At 49.6% G+C, this 22,315-nt stretch overlaps 1 protein-coding gene across 3 annotated transcripts in view; it reads right to left on the bottom strand.

Moving 5' to 3' along the window:
• scn1lab (sodium channel, voltage-gated, type I like, alpha b) overlaps nt 1-19,088 on the bottom strand; it is a 29,766-nt gene extending 10,678 nt beyond the window's left edge. Inside the window, exons 1-17 of one of the 3 annotated variants that reach the window (XM_062446288.1) lie at nt 18,893-19,088; nt 14,835-15,154; nt 13,887-14,004; nt 13,565-13,655; nt 12,870-12,998; nt 12,156-12,247; nt 10,308-10,589; nt 8,102-8,165; nt 7,683-7,824; nt 7,044-7,250; nt 5,884-6,156; nt 4,886-5,227; nt 4,558-4,684; nt 4,030-4,268; nt 3,726-3,899; nt 2,985-3,341; nt 1,582-2,112 (exon numbers count right to left, since the gene is read on the bottom strand). In XM_062446288.1, the coding sequence (XP_062302272.1) occupies nt 1,582-2,112; nt 2,985-3,341; nt 3,726-3,899; nt 4,030-4,268; nt 4,558-4,684; nt 4,886-5,227; nt 5,884-6,156; nt 7,044-7,250; nt 7,683-7,824; nt 8,102-8,165; nt 10,308-10,589; nt 12,156-12,247; nt 12,870-12,998; nt 13,565-13,655; nt 13,887-14,004; nt 14,835-15,101 (3,435 nt within the window). In that variant the 5' untranslated portion in view covers nt 15,102-15,154; nt 18,893-19,088. Of the gene's footprint in view, nt 1-1,581; nt 2,113-2,984; nt 3,342-3,725; nt 3,900-4,029; nt 4,269-4,557; nt 4,685-4,885; nt 5,228-5,883; nt 6,157-7,043; nt 7,251-7,682; nt 7,825-8,101; nt 8,166-10,307; nt 10,590-12,155; nt 12,248-12,457; nt 12,550-12,869; nt 12,999-13,564; nt 13,656-13,886; nt 14,005-14,834; nt 15,155-17,837; nt 18,117-18,892 lie in introns of those variants that run through there. The other 2 variants (XM_062446287.1, XM_062446289.1) reach the window with 2 other exon arrangements.
• Between the last annotated feature and the right edge of the window lie 3,227 nt (nt 19,089-22,315).

The following is a 22,315-nucleotide window of genomic DNA, read 5'->3' as shown; positions in this document are numbered from 1 at the left end:
GTCAGGCATGAGAACGGAGTGGTAAAAAAAGGCAATCCATAATGAAGAACATAAGTGTTGTAGTCTGTAAATAGCACAGGCAGTCCTCATGGTTAGTGCTATGGTACAATAAAGTGGTCTTACAAGTTTCCTCTCACTGAAAACCTTGAGAACGTCTGAGACAAGGCTGCAACAACAAACGAGGGGTTAGACAAGGTCAGTGGTGCTCAGAATCACACAAGCGCCGTCTGCTTTCATTCATAAGCCTTAAGGCAGAGGGGCAACAGGTTAGTCACAGATGGGAAAAAAACGACTTTCATTTCAGATTTACAGTTCAAGACAGTTCTGTGGCATCTGTAGGTGGGGTTTAGAATCTGAGACGAGTACATCATGCAGAAATATAAACAAACACACTCACGCATACACACACACACACACGCATACACACACACACACACACACGCAACAGATTTCCCCAAACTCTTGCCTCAGGGTAGGAACATGTTCAGCTGTGATGTTACACTTCCGTGTCTGACTCAGATCCATATTTGGAGAATGTGGTACCAAGACCACAAATAGCTGCAGCTGGGATCTACAAATCATCTGGCTCCACGCACACCCTGCCAGGTTGGCATCACAAGGGGTGGCCCAGAAAGCTCTCCTCTCCAAGCCCTTGCAAGCATGCCAAATTAAAGGTTGCCAATGGAGCTAATGTTTCAAAGGTGGGCGATATCGCTGTCATTATCATCAGCTGAAGGGGAAAGGATGCTTCATTACTGAATTATGGAAACGGTTAAAGTGTATTTATTCTCTCACACTGAAATTATCATATATATACATACATGTACAAGAATATTATTAATACCAAGAAAGGGGCATAGTTTGTCTTGGTTAGTGGTCTGGGTGAAGAAATCGTAACTATAAAAGTTAAAGTTAAACAGGCCAACCGTCTTCTCGCTTTGGTGTGAGCTATGAGAGTGTATAAGTCTCAAATAATATACTGGGCTTCTGGTTCACCAAGAAATTAAGAATATTTTAAATGTGTAACTGAATACTTGATATTTGCTAGAATATAGGGACTAAATGTTTCCATGCAAACACACACAGACATACACAGACATACTCACACAGAATGGAAAAACACACAACATAAAGGAATCCAGAAATACACGCACACAACAGTCTTCCATTTACCTAAGGCAATGATGCTAAACTGAGCAATTTTCTGACCTGGCATATGTAATATCCAAGGCAATTTAGTGGATGCTATGCTCAGTCAACCACAATACACACAGACACACTTCGGCCACAGGAAATTCACACTTATTCTGACATTATTGCCCCTCACCATTTTGATGCCGAGGGCTTTGAGCAACTATTTCTAACCTTCAACAGAGTATAAATACAATGACGATTCCTAGCTGCACACAGTTAGCTGAAACAGGGTTGTCCCGCAGCACTCCACACTCCCACACCAGCACACTGCTCAGACAGGAAGCCAGGAAGGAGCTCAAGGTTCTCAGGAGTATGTTGGTGCGGACATGGAAACGCAGCAGAACGACAGAACGACGCCTGGCGCCAGACGAGACTCCTCTCCCTTACCTCTCTGCTGCCCTCCACATCTGACGAGTCGCTGCTGAACTCCTCCGTGTTCAGGTTCTCAAAGTCCGACTCGCCCACGGCGATGGGCACCGTCACCGTCAGGCTGGGGTTGTGGATGAACGACATGTAGTCGCACTCCTCCAGGGGGAACTTCTCCATCCCTGAGCCGTCTCCCCCGACCACCACCCCGAGCCCCAGTCCCCCTCCAGGACGCCCGTTGCCCTCCTTGAGGTAAGCGGCGGGCTCCTTGGTGATCTCCACAGTGGTGTGGTTGGAGATGCAGTTGCCCTTGCCGTTGCTGTGGTGGAGCTCGTCCAGGGGTTTGCTCTCCTCGGCGGAGCCCCCTTTCCCCGCACCGCCCAAACACAGGCTCTGGAGGAAGTGGCGCAGCGCGGACTTGATGAAGGCGAAGCCGCGGCCCATGCGGCCCACGGCGATCTGCAGGTTGTTCATCTCACTGTCGTCGTCGGTGGCGGCCAGGTTGTCAGCGCTAAAACTGCTGAGCAGCAAGGCCAGGAACAGGTTGAGGACCTGGAGAGAGAGAGGAGGAGGAGGAGGAGGAGGAGGAGAGGAGAGGAGGAGGAGGAGGAGAGGAGGAGGAGGAGGAGGAGGAGAGGAGAGGAGGAGGGAGGAGGAGGAGGGGAAGAGGGAGGAGGAGGAATTGGAGGAGGAGGAGGAGGAGGAGGAAGAGAGGAGGAAGAGGGGAAGAGGGAGGAGGAGGAGGAGGAGGAGGAGGAAGAGAGAAGGAGGAGGAGGAGGAGAAGAGGAGAAGAGGGAGGAGGAGGAGGAGGAGGAGGAGGAGGAGGAGGAGGAGGAGGAGAAGGAGAGGAGGAGGAGAAGAGGGAGGAGGTGGAGGAAGAGGAGAAGAGGGAGGAGGAAGAGAGGAGGAGGAGGAGGAGAGGAGGAGGAAGAGGAGAAGAGGGAGGAGGAGGAGGAGGAGGAGGAGGAGGAGGAGGAGGAGGAGGAGGAGGAGGAGGAGGAGGAGGAGGAGGAGGAGGAGGAGAAGGAGAGGAGGAGGAGAAGAGGGAGGAGGTGGAGGAAGAGGAGAAGAGGGAGGAGGAAGAGAGGAGGAGGAGGAGAGGAGGAGGAAGAGGAGAAGAGGGAGGAGGAGGAGAAGAGGGAGGAGGTGGAGGAAGAGGAGAAGAGGGAGGAGGAAGAGAGGAGGAGGAGGAGGAGGAGGAGGAAGAGGAGAAGAGGGAGGAGGTGGAGAAGAGGAGAAGAGGGAGGAGGAAGAGGGGAAGAGGGAAGAGGTGGAGGAGGAGGTGGAGGAGGAAGAGGAGAAGAGGGAGGAGGTGGAGGAGGAAGAGGAAGAGAGGAGGAGACGGGAGGCAGAAGAGACGAGTTGAGCATAAACACTAAACTAACTAACACTTCTATCCAACCACAGCTCTACTCCTTCTCACCACCAGGTTGCCGATGACCATGACCATCATGAAGACGATCAGACACATGCCCTGGCCGGCCACCTCCATGCAGTCCCACATGGTCTCGATCCACTCCCCGCACAGCACCCGGAACACGATCAGGAACGAGTGGAAGAAGTCGTGCATGTGCCAGCGAGGCAGCTTGCAGTTGTCGGCAATCTTACACACACAGTCCCTGTAGCTCTTCCCAAACAGCTGCATGCCCACCACGGCGAAGATGAACACGATGATGGCCAGGACCAGAGTCAGGTTACCCAGGGCGCCCACAGAGTTCCCGATGATCTTGATCAGCATGTTGAGGGTGGGCCACGACTTAGCCAGCTTGAACACTCTCAGCTGAGGAGAAAACAAGAGAGAGACAGAGAGAGAGAGAGAGAGAGAGAGAGAGAGAGAGAGAGAGAGAGAGAGAGACAGACAGACAGACAGACAGACAGAGAGACACAGAGAGACAGAGACAGAGAGGCAGAGAGACAGAGATAGACAGAGAGAGAGACAGAAAGACAGAGATAGAGAGACGGAGAGACAGAGAGACAGAGAGAGAGATACCAAGGTTCAGATTTCCAGTTTTAGATTCCAATTGTAACCGGCCATGACACACACATGTACCAAACCTATCGGCCAATAGGCTTCTCTGGACATCATGTGGAAAACCTGATATCTATCATTAGACCCTAGGAGCCATTAGGAAGTGCAATGAGGGGATGTTCCAGGGCCGCTCACCAGCCGGAAGGACCTCAGCACCGACAGCCCCTCCACGTTAGCCAGGCCCAGCTCCATCAGGCTCAAGCTGACGATGATGCCGTCAAATATGTTCCAGCCCTCCTGGAAGTAGTAGTAGGGATCCAGAGCAATGATCTTGAAGCACATTTCAGCCGTGAAAATGCCTGTGAACACCTGCGTGAACAGACACAGAGATTCGTTTCATTGTCTCGATGTGTAGCCTCTGAATTGGCGCCGTGAATTTCAGAAGAAGAAAAAGGAGTACGAGTAGAAGAGGTCAAATTCCAGAGTGGCTCCCGCTCACCAGGTTCCCCACGGACAGGACGTCGTTGAACTCCTTGGTCATGGGATAGTGCTCCATGGCCATGAACAGGGTGTTGAGCACGATGCAGATGGTGATGGCCAGGTCCACAAACGGATCCATGACCACCATGTTCACGATCTCCTTGACCTTCAGCCACTGGGGACAGCAGTCCCAGATCAAGTACGTGTTGGCAAACTTGTACCAGCAAGGAGGACACTTCTGTCTGGACTCCTCCAGCTCTGATCAGGAGAGATGCATTTATACACACACACACACACACAGTAAGAGGAAGGTAATGAAACACTGTACATGTCATGGTGATATAAAGAGAGAGAGGATAGAGAGGACAGTGATGTTCTCCTTTAGGAGAGAGAGATAAAAAGTAAGAAAGCGAAGAGGGAGAGAGATTGGGAGGAAGAGAGTGAGAGAAGGAGGGAGAGAGAAAAAGAGAGGGAGGGAGAGGTATAGGAAGGAGGAAAGAGAGAGGAAAGAGCCAGAGAGAGGAAGGGAGAGCTTGTTTAGGCATACCCTCCATGGTGTTGGTGAGGATGCTGGCCACGCTCATGGCCCTCTGGCGCACTCCTGGCTCCTCCAGGTAGTCCATGGAGGGCTGACGCGAGCGCCGTCTCTTCAGGTCCGTGTCAGTGGTCGTCCCCTGAGAAACAGGAACACAGGCCTGAAGGACTAGAAACACAGGCCTGAAGGACTAGAAACACAGGCCTGAAGGACTAGAAACACAGGCCTGAAGTACTAGAATCACAGGCCTACAGTACTAGAAACAGGCCTACAGTACTAGAAACACAGGCCGTTCCTTTACAGTATAGAAGGCGTGATGGAGCAGCCCAGACCGGCTCACCTCAGGCAGCAGGAGGCCGACAGGCGAGGTTGGCACGGAGGTGCCTCCCACCAGGGACACCACCCCGTTACAGTCCACGGCACAGTGCATCTTCCCGTTGGCGGGGAGCAGAATCCTGGGAGCGGCCAGGCTGGTCTGGCTCACGGTGCTGCAGCGCCGCTCAGAGCGCCGCGGCACGAACAGAGACCCCCGACGGCTGTCGCTGTCCTCGAAGGTGCTGTGCTCGTCGTCGGCAAAGTCGTTCTCGGAGCCCACGTCACGGGCACGGCCTCGGAAGCTGAAGAGGCTGGCGCGGCTGTTCCTCCGAGGAGAGAAGAGAGAGCCTCGGATACTGAGGAGAGACTGGTGGAGAGAGGGGAGAGAGAGGGGAGACAGAGGAGAGGGAGGGAGAGAGGAGAGGGAGGGAGAGAGAGGGGAGAGAGAGGAGAGAGAGGAGAGAGGGGAGAGAGAGGAGAGAGAGGAGAGAGGGGAGAGAGAGGGGGAGAGAGGGAGGCGAAAAGAGAGAGAGGAAGAGTTGAGAGGAGGGGTGGAGAGTTAATGGGGAAAGGGGGGAGGCAAATGAGGAGGCGTAATCATAATGATTATGATGATGTGTAAAGATGATGGGGATAATGGTGTTGATCAATAAGAGCAAAAGGTCTACAGGAGGGTATCTCTCCAGGAGCAGGGTTAGATTATAACCCTACAGAAGGGTATCTCTCCAGGAGCAGGGTTAGATTATAACCCTACAGGAGGGTATCTCTCCAGGAGCAGGGTTATATTATAACCCTACAGGAGGGTATCTCTCCAGGAGCAGGGTTAGATTATAACCCTACAGGAGGGTATCTCTCCAGGAGCAGGGTTATATTATAACCCTACAGGAGGGTATCTCTCCAGGAGCAGGGTTATATTATAACCCTACAGGAGGGTATCTCTCCAGGAGCAGGGTTATATTATAACCCTACAGGAGGGTATCTCTCGAGGTGTCGATCATGACACCTCACCATGAAACTTCTCACCTGGTTGGGAGAGGAGCACCTCTTCTCGTACGACAGCCGGTTGGCATCGATAGAGAAGCGGAAGGACCTCTTGATGCTGTCCTCTGACTCGGACTTGTGGAACTTGTCGCGGACACCCCTCTCCTCCTCCTCCTCCCTCTGCTTCCTCTTCCTGCGCCGGTTGCGTCTCTCCTTGGCGCTTTTAGAGCTGAGCTTCGAAGTCCCGGAGGACGATTCTGATTGGCCCCCTCTCCCGCTGTACTCTCCGCTCTCCGTGGCTGCTGCCGCGGCAACCTGTCGGCCAACCAGAGCATAGACACGGTTGTCAAGGCAACCGGCACCAGTCTTGGGCGGCGGGAGGGGTGGTTAGTTGGACAGAGCAGAGCCTAGTCTAGCAACACTTACAGAATCATTTTCAAACAAGATGTTGAGGGGGGGGGGTAGTGTTTTGACTGACGTTTAATGCACCTTGACGTACGAGGGACATTTCATTACAGACATTTCAAAATGGCTAAAGGTAGCAAGATGCCTTACTATTCGAAATGGAGTACCGCTGCAGGATGAGCATGCAGGATCAGTACCAGATCTGCCCTCTGGCAGGGAAGCCATTATCTCCATGTTTACCCTTCCTGCTCTCTCTCTCTCTCCTGTCTCTCCTGCACCTCCTGTTTCCATAGTAATGGACAGCACCCTTATCTGCTTTAAATCAGGAGAGGAGCCAGGCTAGGGGAATCAGGGGGGAGAACCAGGGGAGGAGAACCAGGGGAGGGGAACCAGGGGAGGGGAACCAGAGGAGGGGAACCAGGGGAGGGGAACCAGGGGAGGGGAAGCAGGGGAGGAGAACCAGGGGAGGGGAACCAGGGGAGGGGAACCAGGGGAGGGGAACCAGAGGATGGGAACCAGAGGAGGGGAACCAGGGGAGGGGAACCAGGGGAGGGGAACCAGAGGAGGGGAACCAGGGGAGGAGAACCAGGGGAGGAGAACCAGGGGAACTCTTCCTTCTTTCTCTTTTGCCTCTCAATCTCTCACTTCCTCTCTCTCCTCTGCTACCGTACAGGTGAGGTCAAAGCCGCCACATCTTACCTTACGTACCTGTATGTAAGGTACATGATGGTACATACCATCATGTACTGAGTGCAGGAAAGGCGCAGTACAAATACCATGTATTGTGATGATCCTACCTGGGCTTCTTCCTGCTGTCGTTTCAGCTGCTCCAGCATGGCCTGGAACTCCTCCTCCTTCTGCAGGGCCTCCTCGATGGTGGCCTGGTTCTGCTCGTCGTACGCCATGGCCACCACGGCCAGGATCAGGTTCACCAGGTAGAACGAGCCCAGGAAGATGACCAGCACGAAGAACATCATGTAGGGCTTCCCTGCCGCCCGGAGAGTCTGCCAGGGGGGAGGAGCCAGTGAGCCAACATGCCTGTCTGTCTGCCAGGGGGGAGGAGCCAGTGAGCCAACATGCCTGTCTGTCTGCCAGGGGGGAGGAGCCAGTGAGCCAACATGCCTGTCTGTCTGCCAGGGGGGAGGAGCCAGTGAGCCAACATGCCTGTCTGTCTGCCAGGGGGGAGGAGCCAGTGAGCCAACATGCCTGTCTGTCTGCCAGGGGGGAGGAGCTAGTGAGCCAACATGCCTGTCAGCGATTAACATACAGGAAGCATTTTTACACAGTGTAGAGAGAAACCCTACAGGCAGGTCACTCTCCAGGAACTGGGTTGGAGCCTCCTGTCCTGAACCATATCTAAGGACCTCACCTGTATCGGTGACACACAGTACACACAGGAAGACAGGAAGTAGATGGCAGGTCCAGGGAGGTCCTACCTGCTGGTAGAGGCCTTCCCAGAAGTCCTGAGTCATTAGCCTGAACAGAGACAGGAAGGCCCAGCTGAACGTGTCGAAGCTGGTGTAGCCGTAGTCAGGGTTACGGCCCGCTTTGATGCAGCTGAAGCCCTCGGGACAATCCCTGCACACACACACACACACGTACAGACATATCCACAAACACATATTAACAAATACACTCATAAACACATATACATGTACACACACACACACACAGACGCACATAAACAACATCAGAATTGTGTGAAACCACCATTTTTGTTCTGGCACAAGCAGGAAGACTTCCATTGTTGTTTGGAGGGCTGGAGTGCAGACAGAGGCAGAATCTGCTGCTAACTGCTTGCTAAGTGCCGGTTCTAATTGGCTTCAGTATATAAATAAAAGACGTCAAGCCTTACCCAGAACCACTGCCGTTCCCACAGAGGAGAGCATCCCTGCGGGTCGGAAGGTAATAGTAATTACCTAGAGAGAGGAAGGGAGGGGGGAGAGATGGGGAGAGGAAGAGAGAAGGAGAGGGAGGACAAGGTTGAAAAGGGGAGGGAGAGAGAGGGGGAGAGAGACATGCTCTGAGTCAAGAAAGTAAGTTAAGTTGGTCCTGGCTTTAAAACTATCTACTGGTAGCTTAACATCTGGTATTATCAAGCTAGCATAACTCGTGGTTCCACAGTGAGACATATTGAAGAGAAAGACAAGTAAACCAACATGCTGTTACGCATTACCATAGAACATGGACCAGGCTTCCCAGAGATGAAATGAACACACTGTACACACTGGTACACACACTGACACACACACTGGTACACACACTGACACACACACTGGTACACACACTGACACACACACAGGTGCACACAGAAACACACTGTCCTACTGTACTCCCAACAGCCCAGAGTAGGAGGAGAAAAAGCCAACTAAGCTGGAAGCCATGAATACTTTCACATCATAGCTAGGAGCATGATCCAGAGAGAGGGAGATAGAGATAAAGATAAGGATAGATAAAAATAGAGATAAAATAGAGATAAGATAGAGATAGATATATAGAGGGAGGTAGATATATAGAGAGGGAGGTAGCTTTATAGAGAGGGAAATGAAAATAGAGTGTGAGATACTGTGGACAGAGAAAGAGAGAATGATGTACAGGGAGAAAGATCAAGAGAGAGGAAGATACATTTTAAAAGAAATATATAGAGACAGAGCAAGAGAGAGAGAGAGATAATGAGAGAGAGAGCTAGAGAGAGAGAGAGAGAGAGAGAGAGAGAGAGAGAGAGATAGAGAGAGAGAGAGAGAGAGAGAGAGAGAGAGAGAGATTCTCAGCTATGACTCACCCTCCTCCATTCTAATTCAGATGTGTATCATTCGCATGATAAGTATAAGTGATGCATCATGCTAGGCTAATGGCAGTAACTACACAGCAGAGTTTAACAATTAGCAATCGTTGTGATTGTTCTCTATTCTACACCTTCTTATCTTTCCTCTTTCTCTGTCCTTCTCCATCCTCCTTTCTCTCATCCTGACTCTTCCTGTATCTTTTTCCCTCCCTCCCTATCTTTCTCTTCCTCTCCCTCTCCCTATCCCTCTCTCTCTTTCTCTTCCTATCACTCCCTCTGCCCCCACCTCTCTCTTTATCTCTTTCCCCTACACTCTCCATCCCTCCCTCTCCCTCTCGCTCTCTCTCTAACGGGCCCCCTTCTCTCTCCCTCTCTGAGGAGATTGTGTCGTTCTGCTGGACTGTGTCTCAGCACACCACTAGCAGGGTGACTCAATCTCCGTCTGTGTCACACTCACAGCTGGGTGGATGGAGGAAGGGAGAGGAGGAGAGAGGGAGGGAGGGAGGAAGAGAGAGAGAGAGGGAGGGAGGAAGAGAGAGAGAGAGGGAGGGAGGAAGAGAGAGAGAGAGGGAGGGAGGGAGGGAGGGAGGGAGGGAGGGAGAGGAGGAGATAGGGATGGAGGGTGCAATTGTTGTGGCTCAGTTTTCCCACCAGGCCTTGTTTGAGCGTGACCCTTCTCCCCCCCGGCTGTCACTCTCTATCGCTGCTGCGTCGCGGCAGGGAGGGCCTGTGTGCCCCCCACCCCCCCTCCACATATCCAGCAGAATCATGTGACTCAGCACCTCCAGGATCATGTGACTCAGAACGTCTGCAGCTTAGAAGTCAACCCTACTTAACCTCTCGTACGGCGCGCAGACACAAGAGAACCCTCGGGGGAGGAGCTTACTCTGGTCGCTGAGGTAGTCATCCAGTAGAAGGGGGAGAGGGTGAAACAGGGAAAGAGGGAGAGAGAGGAAGTGAAAGAGGAAGTGAAATAGGAAGAGAGGGAGAGAGAGGAAGTGAAAGAGGAAGTGAAATAGGAAGAGAGGGAGAGGAAGTGAAAGAGGAAGTGAAATAGGAAGAGAGGGAGAGAGAGGAAGTGAAATATGGAGAGGAAGTGAAAGAGGAAGTGAAATAGGGAGAGAGGAAGTGAAAGAGGGAGAGAGAGGAAGTGAAAGAGGTAGAGAGAGGGAGAGGAAGGAAGTGAAGACGGGAGAGAGAGGAAGTGAAAGAGGGAGAGAGAGGAAGAGAAATATGGAGAGAGAGGAAGTGAAAGAGGGAGTGCTTGTGTTCTTACTCTCGTCGCTGATGTACTCGGTCCAGTTGAAAGGGTTGGTGAAGTTTAGGTCTGTCCCGTTGAGGTCCAGCATAGTGCCGTTGAGGTCCAGCATGGTGCCGTTGAGGTACGGGTCCTCATTGGTGTCGTTACGTGGCATGCGGACACACTTTTGCCTCAGGTTCCCCATGAAGAGCTGCAGGCCAATCAGAGCGAAGACACTGAGGCAGAACACGGTGAGGATCATGACGTCAGACAGCTTCTTCACTGACTGGATCAGAGCGCCCACGATGGTCTTCAGGCCTGGAGGGAGGGGGGGGGGCACGCGTCAGACAGACAGCAGTCTACCGCTTCTACATGTGAGACACGTGTGACTGTGTAAACGCTGAGCTGCTACGGAGAGCTGGACAAGCAGAAGACACGCATGAACGTGGTTCCTGGATGTTTGCTGAGTCACATGCAGGAACCGAGGTGGGATGGTGTGACGTCTACTGGACAGCTGACACTGACTACATGTGGTTTGAGTGTCTTTCCACCACACCCACGCAGAGAGACAGCGTTGTGTCGTCTGTGAACACAAAGACAGCCTGGTGTCGTCTGTGAACACAGAGACAGCCTGGTGTCGTCTGTGAACACAGAGACAGCCTGGTGTCGTCTGTGAACACAGAGACAGCCTGGTGTCGTCTGTGAACACAGAGACAGCCTGGTGTCGTCTGTGAACACAGAGACAGCCTGGTGTCGTCTGTGAACACAGAGACAGCCTGGTGTCGTCTGTGAACAGAGTTGTGTTTTTCATTCCTGGTTTTAGGCACTCAAGTGCCTTTTTTTAAATCGCAACGAGGCCAGGACTGAAAACATCCAATCAGCGATCGCTTCACTCCAAATCATCCGCAAATTGCTCGAATGTACAATGATGTTGCTTGCAGTACTGCATCTGCACGAAACATTAACTGAACTTCCTCAGTTTGTCAGAGTAAAAGTGTGGTTGGAGTTGTGATGTAATGAGTGGACGAGGGTTGTGTGACAGATCTCTAATAAGCATAGCTGCCGATGGATGATTGTTGATGAAACCTGGAGATGGTTAAACAGTGTTCTGTTAAAAGTGTTTCATGGCATTGTCCGAACCATACCTCGCCACGTCACAATCCCCAATAACAACACGGTTTAACAAGACATGCACACACACAGACACCAGGGAGAGGAGGAACGAACCCTAGCCACACACTAATGCTCACCCACACATTGCTTTTGCAATGTCTCATGCAAAAGAAGAAAAACAAATGATTAAAGAAAATCGACCAAAAAATTCCCAAGGCAAGGGATGGTGCATTCCATTAAGGAAAATGCAACTGAAGAATGAGTCTAAAAGCCAAGAATCCTTTCCATCTCTGTGGATTGGCCCAGATTCCCACTTTTACTGGCCTTGGGAATGGGCAGGGAGAGAGGGAGAGAGGGAGAGAGGGAGAGAGGGAGAGAGGGAGAGAGAGAGAGAGAGAGAGAGAGAGAGAGAGAGAGAGAGAGAGAGAGAGAGAGAGAGAGAGAGAGAGAGAGAGAGAGAGAGAGAGAGAGAGACAGAGAGACAGAGAGACAGAGAGACAGAGACAGAGACAGGAGAGAGGAAGACGGCAAGAGAAAGAGAGATAGAAAATAGGAAAAAGGGATAAAGAGAGAGAGTGAGAGAGTAGAGACAGAGAAGGGAGGTGATCATCCTCTTGTTACTACGGTGACATGTGGGCAGTGGAGGAGCTCAGATGGAGCGCAGGAAAAAAAAACAGGCTGTGGTTTTTTTTTTGTTTTTTTTTGTTGCCTTAAGCGTTTTTTTGTTGTTGCTTTTAGCCTTTGACCTCCAAGCTTGGCCGGCCCTCTCACCTGGGATGACTGATATAGTTTTCAGAGCCCGCAGAACCCTGAAGGTTCTCAATGCTGAGACATTGCCCAGGTCCACAAACTCTGTCACATATCTGCAAGGGAAGGGGAGGGGGGCAGGGAAGGGGAGGGGGGCAGGGGGGGTTGTTTGGAAGAAGGGGGGGGGGGGATTTACACACACACACACCACGGAGACAAGACAAGGGAGTGTGGGGAAAGGGAGCGAAAGAGGAGGGAAGGGCGACAAACTGTCACACACAGAGACAACATGGCCGACACTGCAGCCCGGTCACAGCTGCTCTTACCTGGAATAACTGAGATAGTTTTCAAAGCTCTCAATACTCTGAACGTGCGCAGAGCTGAAACATTGCCTAGGTTTACAAACTCTGTTATATACCTGCAGGATCAAATGCACAGTTACCAGTCAATAATACACCAGGACATGCGCACATGACACGCTTGTATCTCACACACACACACACTTACACAAACAGTTATTATGCATTTAAGTGAGTTACTGCTAGCATCGAAGTAATTTGCACTAAAACCAAATCTCACAATTCTTCGATGTATGAAACAAAAAAGTAAAAAAATAAAATAAAATGTTATCTTCTCAGTAATGCTATCGTCATGAATCACACAAACCACGGAGTGCAGTCAGTCCCTCTCCTACACCAGTACTCCTGGCTAAACCACGGAGTGATTTAGGAGACTTACGCCATGGAGATTACACTGAAGTCCAGCCAGTTCCATGGGTCCCGCAGGAAGGTGAACTTCCCCACACAAAAGCCTCGTGCCAGGATCTTGATGAGGGACTCAAACGTGTAAATCCCTGTGAATGTGTACCTGGTGGAGGAGAGGAGAGATGGAGAGGAGAGATGGAGGAGAGATGGAGGAGAGAGATGGAGGAGAGATGGAGGAGAGGAGAGATGGAGAGGAGAGATGGAAGAGAAGAGAGATGGAGGAAAGGAGAGATGGAGAGGAGAGATGGAGGAGAGGAGAGATGGAGGAGAGGAGAGATGGAGAGGAGAGATGGAGAGGAGAGATGGAGGAAAGGAGAGATGGAGAGGAGAGATGGAGGAGAAGAGAGATGGAGGAAAGGAGAGATGGAGAGGAGAGATGGAGGAGAGGAGAGATGGAGGAGAGGAGAGATGGAGGAGAGGAGAGATGGAGAGGAGAGATAGAGGAGAAGAGAGATGGAGGAAAGGAGAGATGGAGAGGAGAGATGGAGGAGAAGAGAGATGGAGGAAAGGAGAGATGGAGAGGAGAGATGGAGGAGAAGAGAGATGGAGGAGAGTAAGATAGGAAATTAGAAAGAAAACAGGAGTGGTGTAAAGTTGCGTCTACGGCCTCAGTTTTCATTAAAAAAGTAAAAAAAGAAGTAAGTAAGAAAAGATAAATGTGTGACTTACTCTACATTCTTAGCCCAGTCTGGCGGGTGACTCAGAGTCATGAAAGCACAGTTGGTCAAGATGGTGAACATAATCAACATGCTGAACATCGTACACACTGCAGGTTAAGGAACTCATAGTGTAAATAAACCAGACAATGTCAGCTTCAAGCCTGAAGGTTTTGGAATTATACTTTAAAACTTGCACTGTTAAGAAAACCCACCAGTAAACATTGAACATTTGATAAAAACACAATGTGCACAAATGCCTCACCCCCCCCCCACACACACACACACACACACACACACACAAATGTTAATTTGACTTGTTAAGAAAAGATATGAGTGAACTAGAACTTTAATTGATATTCTCCTCAGGGGGTTGAAGGGACTTAAGATGTACAAGGCAGGGGTGGCGTTGAAACGGAAGATGGCTTTCCCACGATTCAATACTATAAAGGTCTGAAAACAAGACAGTCGAAAGAGGGAGAGAGAGGGGGGGAGAGAGAGTGAGAGAGATATAGAAAGAGAGAGACAGGGGGGGAGAGAGAGTAAGTGAAAGAGAGAGAGAGATAGTGAGCGAGAGAGAGAGAGAGAGAGAGAGAGAGAGAGAGAGAGAGAGAGAGAGAGAGAGAGAGAGACAGAGAGAGGGGGGAGAGTAAGTGAGTGACAGAGAGAGAGAAAGAGAGAGAGAGAGAGAGAGAGAGAGAGAGAGAGGGGGGGGGGGGGAGAGAGAGTAGGTGTGTGAGAGAGAGAGAGAGAGAGAGAGAGAGAGAGAGAGAGAGAGAGAGAGAGAGAGAGTAAGTGAGAGAGATCAAAAATAAAGAGAAACAGAGAGAGAACAGCACAGTGATTGACATTAGTACTGTAAGACAGGGTTAGACATGAGACACATTCTCCTCCTAACTCCTCCAGGCCTCCTGCTCAGCTGTTTCCAGCACAGGACCTGAGATAACCTTGTTGCTGCTGTTTTCTCTCTGTCTGGCACACTCCACACCCATGGGACTCAATGAGTGTGTGTGTCTGTGTGTGTGTGTACGTAAGTGTGCGTGTACATGTGCCTGTGTGTATTCAGTGTGTGTTTGTGTGTACTGTATGTGTGCATGTGCCCTGTCAGTCTGTCTGTCTCTCAGTGCATCTTCAGTCTGATGTATTGATAGGTTGTAAGCCTTGGTCTTGGTGTGGGTGTGTGTGTGGATGTTGACGTGTGTGTGTGAATGTTGACGTGTGTGTGTGTGGATGTGTTTTGATGTGTGCGTGTTTATTTTGCCGCGTGTGTGTCTCTAACCCACTTTCTGATTGCAGTAGAAGGTGTCCAGGTCCTCCAGGGGGGTGGAGCCCATCCCTGAGGGGACGTCCCCGTAGATGAAGGGGAGCGACTTTCCCGCCTCCAGGTCACTGTTGGGCTTAGGCCCGTTCTCGTCATCGCTGTCGCCGCGGCGCTCCCCCCGCGGTCTCCGGGCCTCCTCCTCGGCGATGCGCCTCTCGATAGCGGCCAGCGACTCGGGGCAGAAGAGACGGAAGCTGTCTGGTCCGGGCGGTACAAGCAGCTGGGCCATGTTGTCATCCTGCTCGTTCAGAGGGAGGCGTGGGGCTCCACCAGGAGACGAGGCTGGGGACGAGAGGGGGCAGGGTGAGGCTGTGAGGGGACTGGATGAACACGGGCCCTGGGGCATGGGGACAGCAGTGGTTCTCAGGGATCCCCTGTCCTGCATGCTGTAGATGTTCCCCTGCTCGGACACACTTGATTCAAATGGATGGTGGTTGTCAGGCTTCTTCTGAGCTACATAACGTGACGAGGCGATATCCAAGACCAACCAAGGTAACACAGGAGAGGAAGAACCCAGACTGCCTCACACAGAGCAGGACCAGCCACACTGCCTCACATCACACTGCCTCACAACGCACTGACTCACAACACACTGCCTCACAACACACTGCCTCACACAGAGCAGGACCAGCCACACTGCCTCACATCACACTGCCTCACACCACACTGCCTCACAACGCACTGACTCACAACACACTGCCTCACAACACACTGCCTCACACAGAGCAGGACCAGCCACACTGCCTCACATCACACTGCCTCACACCACACTGGCTCACACCACACTGCCTCACAACACACTGCCTCACAACACACTGCCTCACAACACAGGACCAGCCTCACATCACACTGCCTCACACAGAGCAGGACCAGCCACACTGCCTCACATCACACTGCCTCACACCACACTGCCTCACAACACACTGACTCACAACACACTGCCTCACAACACACTGCCTCACACAGAGCAGGACCAGTCACACTGCCTCACACCACACTGACTCACAACACACTGCCTCACAACACAGGACCAGCCTCACATCACACTGCCTCACACAGAGCAGGACCAGCCACACTGCCTCACATCACACTGCCTCACAACACACTGACTCACAACACACTGTCTCACACAGAGCAGGACCAGCCACACTGCCTCACATCACACTGCCTCACACCACACTGCCTCACGACACACTGACTCACAACACACTGGCTCACAACACACTGGCTCACACAGAGCAGGACCAGCCACACTGCCTCACATCACACTGCCTCACAACACACTGCCTCACACAGAGCAGGACCAGCCACACTGCCTCACACAGAGCAGGACCAGCCACACTGCCTCACAACACAAGCATGAAACGGACTTCCTCTCTCTACTTCACTCTGAAGCCTCTTACTCTGTCAGGAAGGATTTTAGAAAAGAGGTTGTGACAGTGCAGTGGAAAAGACACTCCCATTGGCTGATCTTAAATCCTTAAACGGTGGCCTGTTCCAAAATGCACATTGTGGTTTCAGACAGGAGGATCCAGTAGGTGTAACATTAATATATTCTTTCGCACTAATCATCCCCCATCAAACCTGATCCCTCTCCAGCTTCCCTAGGTGCCCAAGACCCACCCTGTCCTTCTCCAGGGACAACAGCCAAGGTACAAACAGTACCTGCTCCGAAACCCTGGTGGGCCATTACAAACAGACCAGGTGTGCCAACCAAGCCCTGCCTCTTCAGACAGGTGAGATGTCCCTCCTGGGGCACCGTACCTGCATGGTAACAGAGGTGGGCTTCCCATGTCTGCTGAGAATATAGACCCACCCGATCTCTAAGGGGTCTTTAAAGACCCGATCCATTGATTTGTGGTATCCTCTCATGTTGCCTCAGTCAAATGACCTTATCTGAAGTCATCTCTCATGGACATCATCCATCTCTCTGAAAGGACCTTGCAGTCGTGGCCATGGTCATGGTCTGAGAAACACGTACACTGTCCAAGCAGGCCTCTTTCACAGAATATATTAATAGAGTCACATTGGCTATGGGGTTTTTCTATACAGGATTGATGTATATAGTGTCAATAACGTCTCCCCGATGAGGAACCTCACAAGCATATCTGTCGTGTGTCGGCCCGGGGACGTATCGCCCTGACGTGCTAGTTGACAGCATGTCAGGCGAAAGGGAGTGTTGTTTATGAACGACCTTCGGCCATCCAAACACCCACATCTATCCAAACGAGCGCCAGGAACAACGAACAACAAACTCAATTGGAACAGATTTGATTTTAGTACTCGGAAAGGAAGTAAAGACCGGACATGTTTTTCTAGACAGCATTTTAAGGATCAAAATTAGCATGGTTCGATAACCAATGACCAGATGGGTTGACGAAATGTCTTAACAGATTGTGACAGAACTATCAATCTTTTTTAAGACACTAATCATGACGTCTAATGCCGTGCCCAAAAAAATTAATAACGTCAGAAATGTCTGGTCATCTTTCTATCATGTGTTGGGTCTTACCGGATCACAACATTGGGTTCCGTCAAAACAAACGTGTTATAACATTACTCTATGGCCTAAAACAGACATTATAATCTAATAATTTTTTTCTGACCTGTACTTATCGGCCTTTTAGACAATTTTCCATCTGACATTTTGTGATTTTATAAGCGACGTCTGCTGTCCATGGTGCTGAAACAACAAGGCTGGTAACACCTACATGAATTTGTAACCGTTGCTAGCAGACAGAACACAATTGATTGAGACTATATAAACAAACCAATACCTATATTAAAACATGTTGTTATTACCTAGCATCCTATTGAAATACTAAATAGGCTAGGTGTCAAATAAGTTCCTATACATATCAACCGATCGTTTGAAACCCATCCCAATATAGCTTTATCGATCTCGACCGCTTGTAAGTAGCTATATCTCTGTTTCACTTAAATCAAGGTGGGTCTCGATGCATACCTTAGTAGACGTGGATTCAAAAATAGCAGACGAGGTAACAGCTGTCGCCATATTGATGTCTCCGTGCATTTTCAGGACTAGGGTAACATCTCCACCCAGAGGACTCTGACGCGCTCGAGCTTCGGTAGTCGTATGACTGAGATTACACTTGACGTGAAAAAGAACCGAACGACACGAACATGGCCATGTCGCTCTTGATCATTTCCAGAGACATAGCCTACTGACTACGGACACCTAGGCTGAATCAGTTTCCAAACGCGTCAGTCTCCCATCCCTGTGGTCCATGGCTGAATGATGCGGGTGTCTCTGGGCGTGTCCTCAACAGATGTGTAGCCTATTCCTTATCATCGACTCAGGAGGACAGCAAATGTCTTCTAAAGCAAGGGGCCGTCTTTCTATTGGACACTGTTTTAGAATTTTAAGTTATATTTCTGATCACAATTTCGTGACACCTGAAAGGTTTTTCATATAGGCCTATTAAATCTGTTAGCGTCTACCCTTTTCTCACACTTGACACTGATTTATCGAACGCGCATTGGTGTATCGGGGATTATGCCCGTTGGAAATTAAAACCTCACCTGTACATTTGTCAAAATATATAGTCCTAAATCTGTATTTATGAATCGTGTTTTGAGACAACAAAAAAATTACATCATAAAGGTGTACGCCCCTCAATGTCGTATTGGTCTCCAAAACGAAAGGTAGGCTATGCCTGTCAAACAATTAACTGTCCCTTAAATCCGTTCTGAATCCTTGATCAACGTTAATAACGGTTTGTTAATGCCACCATTTTCAACAAATGAACACAGATAGGCCTATCATAAGCAAATGTCTTGTAGCCTAGCCACCAGCAATGATTCCCACAGGCCCTTTTATTACTTAAATGAACGTACGTGGAATTCTAAAAATTTTTACGTGGGGAAAAAATACAAAGATGTCAGACTTGTGATCGTATATTATTAATAGACAGACGATTACACTAAACACGTTTGACGACTAACGTACATCGCGTCTTTAAACGCTCCAGACAGATCTGACACAACGGTCCCACTCACCATTATAATCCCCGCCAGGTGGGGATCAGCACCAAGGTACATCTCATTTACCCGAATAAAAATCCTTCCACAACAGAAAAGATTACTGATCAGAAGAGGTTACGAGTCATTTTTCTTTAGTTACACATCCGCTTCGGGTACTGATATATTAGCATGGAAAAGGACAGGCATGAGATTGTAGCGCGCTCTTGATATGTAAAAATCAATAAACGCTTCCGGTTTGACGGGGCAAGGCAGAGTAGGAATAGAATGTCCCAGAATCTTACAGTCACCCAGAGGCATCGGCCAGTGGGTTAAGGAGTTAATATTATGCATTAAAAAATAGCAATAAAAGAATATATTTCTCCCGCAAAATATCGCAATGTCTGTCACTTCTTCAGCCGCTACAACACTAGAATTGAAATAACCCCCAAACTATACAAAATATCTCATTTAGGCTAGGCTACCCTACGTTTTTGCCTTTTTATGTTTTGGTGCGGCAATGTGCTTTTTATTGGTCTATTTTTACGTTTTAAGTGTTCTACTTTTCTAAGAATAGGCACATATTGAATCACCCTATTTTATCAGCACTAAACTTAAAATACTAGGTTTGCCAACAGTAGATCAAAGCGTTTTTAAATCTTTATTTTGCGGTCAACTTATCTTAAAGGAGACTAGGAGACGGAATGTAATAGTTAGTGTGTGTGTATATGGTATGTGTGATTGTGTGTGTGTTCATGTATAGCCTATAACCTTGGCCCTGGAGTTTAATTCCAGAGACTGACAGCGTCTACAGTAAACAGTGCAGGCCATCTGTGTCTTGGGTGCCGACGATGATTCTTGAAACAACACGCCCCCTGCTGGTAGTATCTTGTAATTACAGAAATCAGAATGACATCTTCCAAATGTATTTTTATCCATTCAGGATTGCTGAAATTGCATATTTTAAATACATGTAAACAAATATGTCAGTTATGGTTGCCTGTGTGATATGTACTTCCATGAGCATGAATACTTTCATTAGAGAGCAAGGGTAAAATTTACAACTGTAACAATTTGTTGTTAAGAGTCTCGACCTACAACAGACCCATGGCCAACTGCTCCCAAGCTTTGTAGACACCTACTCTATAATAACTGTTACCTGTCTGACCTAGCATTTTGACAGGCCCAGCAAACCAACCCAGCAGCCAGAACAACGAGAGTTGTGGCTCGAAGGCTGAGTTCACGGCTGCTTTTCCCTCTTAGCACCAACCTGTCAGCCTCCAGCAGAGTTCATTAGAGGAACCATGATGAATTTGGGGTGGCGGCTCAAGCCTTCCAAACCTGCAGCTTGTAGGTTCAAGCCTTCCAAACCTGCAGCTTGTAGGTTCAAGCCTTCCAAACCTGCAGCTTGTAGGTTCAAGCCTTCCAAACCTGCAGCTTTTAGGTTCAAGCCTTCCAAACCTGCAGCTTGTAGGTTCAAGCCTTCCAAACCTGCAGCTTGTAGGTGGACAGACCGGGCCATGTCACAGCGCTCTGAGATGGAAACATTCCTTGTGTTTACACCGTCATACAGGACTAAGACTCCTCACATGCCTCGATAACAACCTGCAACACACCCAAGCTTGAGCACGCACACACCGCAAATATACACACCGTCAGGCTAACAGGCAGGCAAAAACACACACACACACATACCATCAGCAAACACACACACACATTTGGAGAAAGACTTCCTGAGTTGGCGTGATAGACTACCAGTGTAAACACACCAGTAATAACAACAGTTTAGGGGGGAGGAAACAGATGATTTCATACCATAACCATCATTTCCAGCCCTAAAAATGTATTTAAAAAAAACCTTCAACAATAAACCGACATAAGCTTCAAGATAGTTTCAAGCAAGATGGAAGAGTTTGTGAGAACAGGCTAAGTCCCCAGCCTGTACCAGGCCTTACACTGGTGCTACCAGCAGCAGCAGACAGGCTAAGTCCCCAGCCTGTACCAGGCCTTACACTGGTGCTACCAGCAGCAGCAGACAGGCTCAGTCCCCAGCCTGTACCCGGCCTTACACTGGTGCTACCAGCAGCAGCAGACAGGCTCAGTCCCCAGCCTGTACCCGGCCTTACACTGGTGCTACCAGCAGCAGCAGACAGGCTCAGTCCCCAGCCTGTACCAGGCCTTACACTGGTGCTACCAGCAGCAGCAGACAGGCTCAGTCCCCAGCCTGTACCAGGCCTTACACTGGTGCTACCAGCAGCAGAGGGACAAGATTATGGGCGTAATCGGTTTTCTTTTGGTCCCAAAGCCATCCACTATAGCTAATAAACAAGACTGAGTTCAGCCTCATCTGTCAACTGGATCTGTACTTTGAGGTTACTCACCATTAGCCCCAAAATAAGATTACCAGATTACAGTCAATGTGACCATGTGCACTCAAGACTTAATTTGATTAAATTACCCCCCCACAGGATGATTTTTTTTTCTTCACAGCAGATTAATTGACAAGCACCTGCCCGCCCCAGTATATTCTCCCTGCTTCAACACCGACCTATGCAACGGCTTCCTGTTCAACCACAATATCCATTATCCTCTTTGTGTATCTCAATCCACTATCACAGGACAGAAGAGGCTCCTAATCACTGAACTAGGATCAGATTACTTCTCTTTCCATGGAGACCTGAATCATTATGGTGGATTACTGAATATCTGACCCAGAATCAGCCGGCAGGTCAGGTCAAGCATTTATGTAATCCACCAGAGAGAGAGAGAGAGAGAGAGAGAGAGAGAGAGAGAGAGAGAGAGACACACAGAGAGACAGAGAGAGAGAGAGAGAGAGAGAGAGAGAGACCTCAAGGCCAGCCTGGGTCATCATCACTGTTGACAGAACAGAAAAAGCACAGGAAACACTGCATGTTATATAGTTATGGTATTAGCCATCCTGCAACAGGCTGGGTGAGGGAGGTAAGAAGATTATGAACATATGTTTTTTATAAATGGAAGTGACCGAAGGCTCCAACTTTATTTACTTGTGGTAATACCAGACCACAACTTTCAGTCTTTTGGCAACTAGCTCAGCCAGTTATATGTAGGCTACACAGGACACAATGATGTCACAGACCTGGGCTTGGCCAGAATGTCGCGGACAAGGATTAACAGAACAGGACCTCTCTCCTTCCCTCCCTCCCTTCCTTGGGTCCATCCCCTCTAGTTCAGGCAGTCAAACCCATAGAGAAACACTAAACGTCATGTAGGACAGGAACACCCCGCTCACGGGAGAGGTGAGTAAACACTACCGGCTCGTCTAAATGTAAAAACTCAAGTGTTTTCATTGTGTACCTAGCTTGTTGGATATAGCTTCACTGTAGCACTAATCCTCCTTTACTCAGGGGGAAAGGTAAGCTTATTGAACTCCTCATTATCTGAGTGAACCACCCAGACTTAAAGCAAAACAGCCTCTGTGGG

The sequence above is a fragment of the Osmerus eperlanus genome, chromosome 21, assembly GCF_963692335.1.
Source record: "Osmerus eperlanus chromosome 21, fOsmEpe2.1, whole genome shotgun sequence".
NCBI classification, from domain to species: domain Eukaryota; kingdom Metazoa; phylum Chordata; class Actinopteri; order Osmeriformes; family Osmeridae; genus Osmerus; species Osmerus eperlanus.
This window is presented reverse-complemented; position numbering and strand designations above follow the sequence as displayed.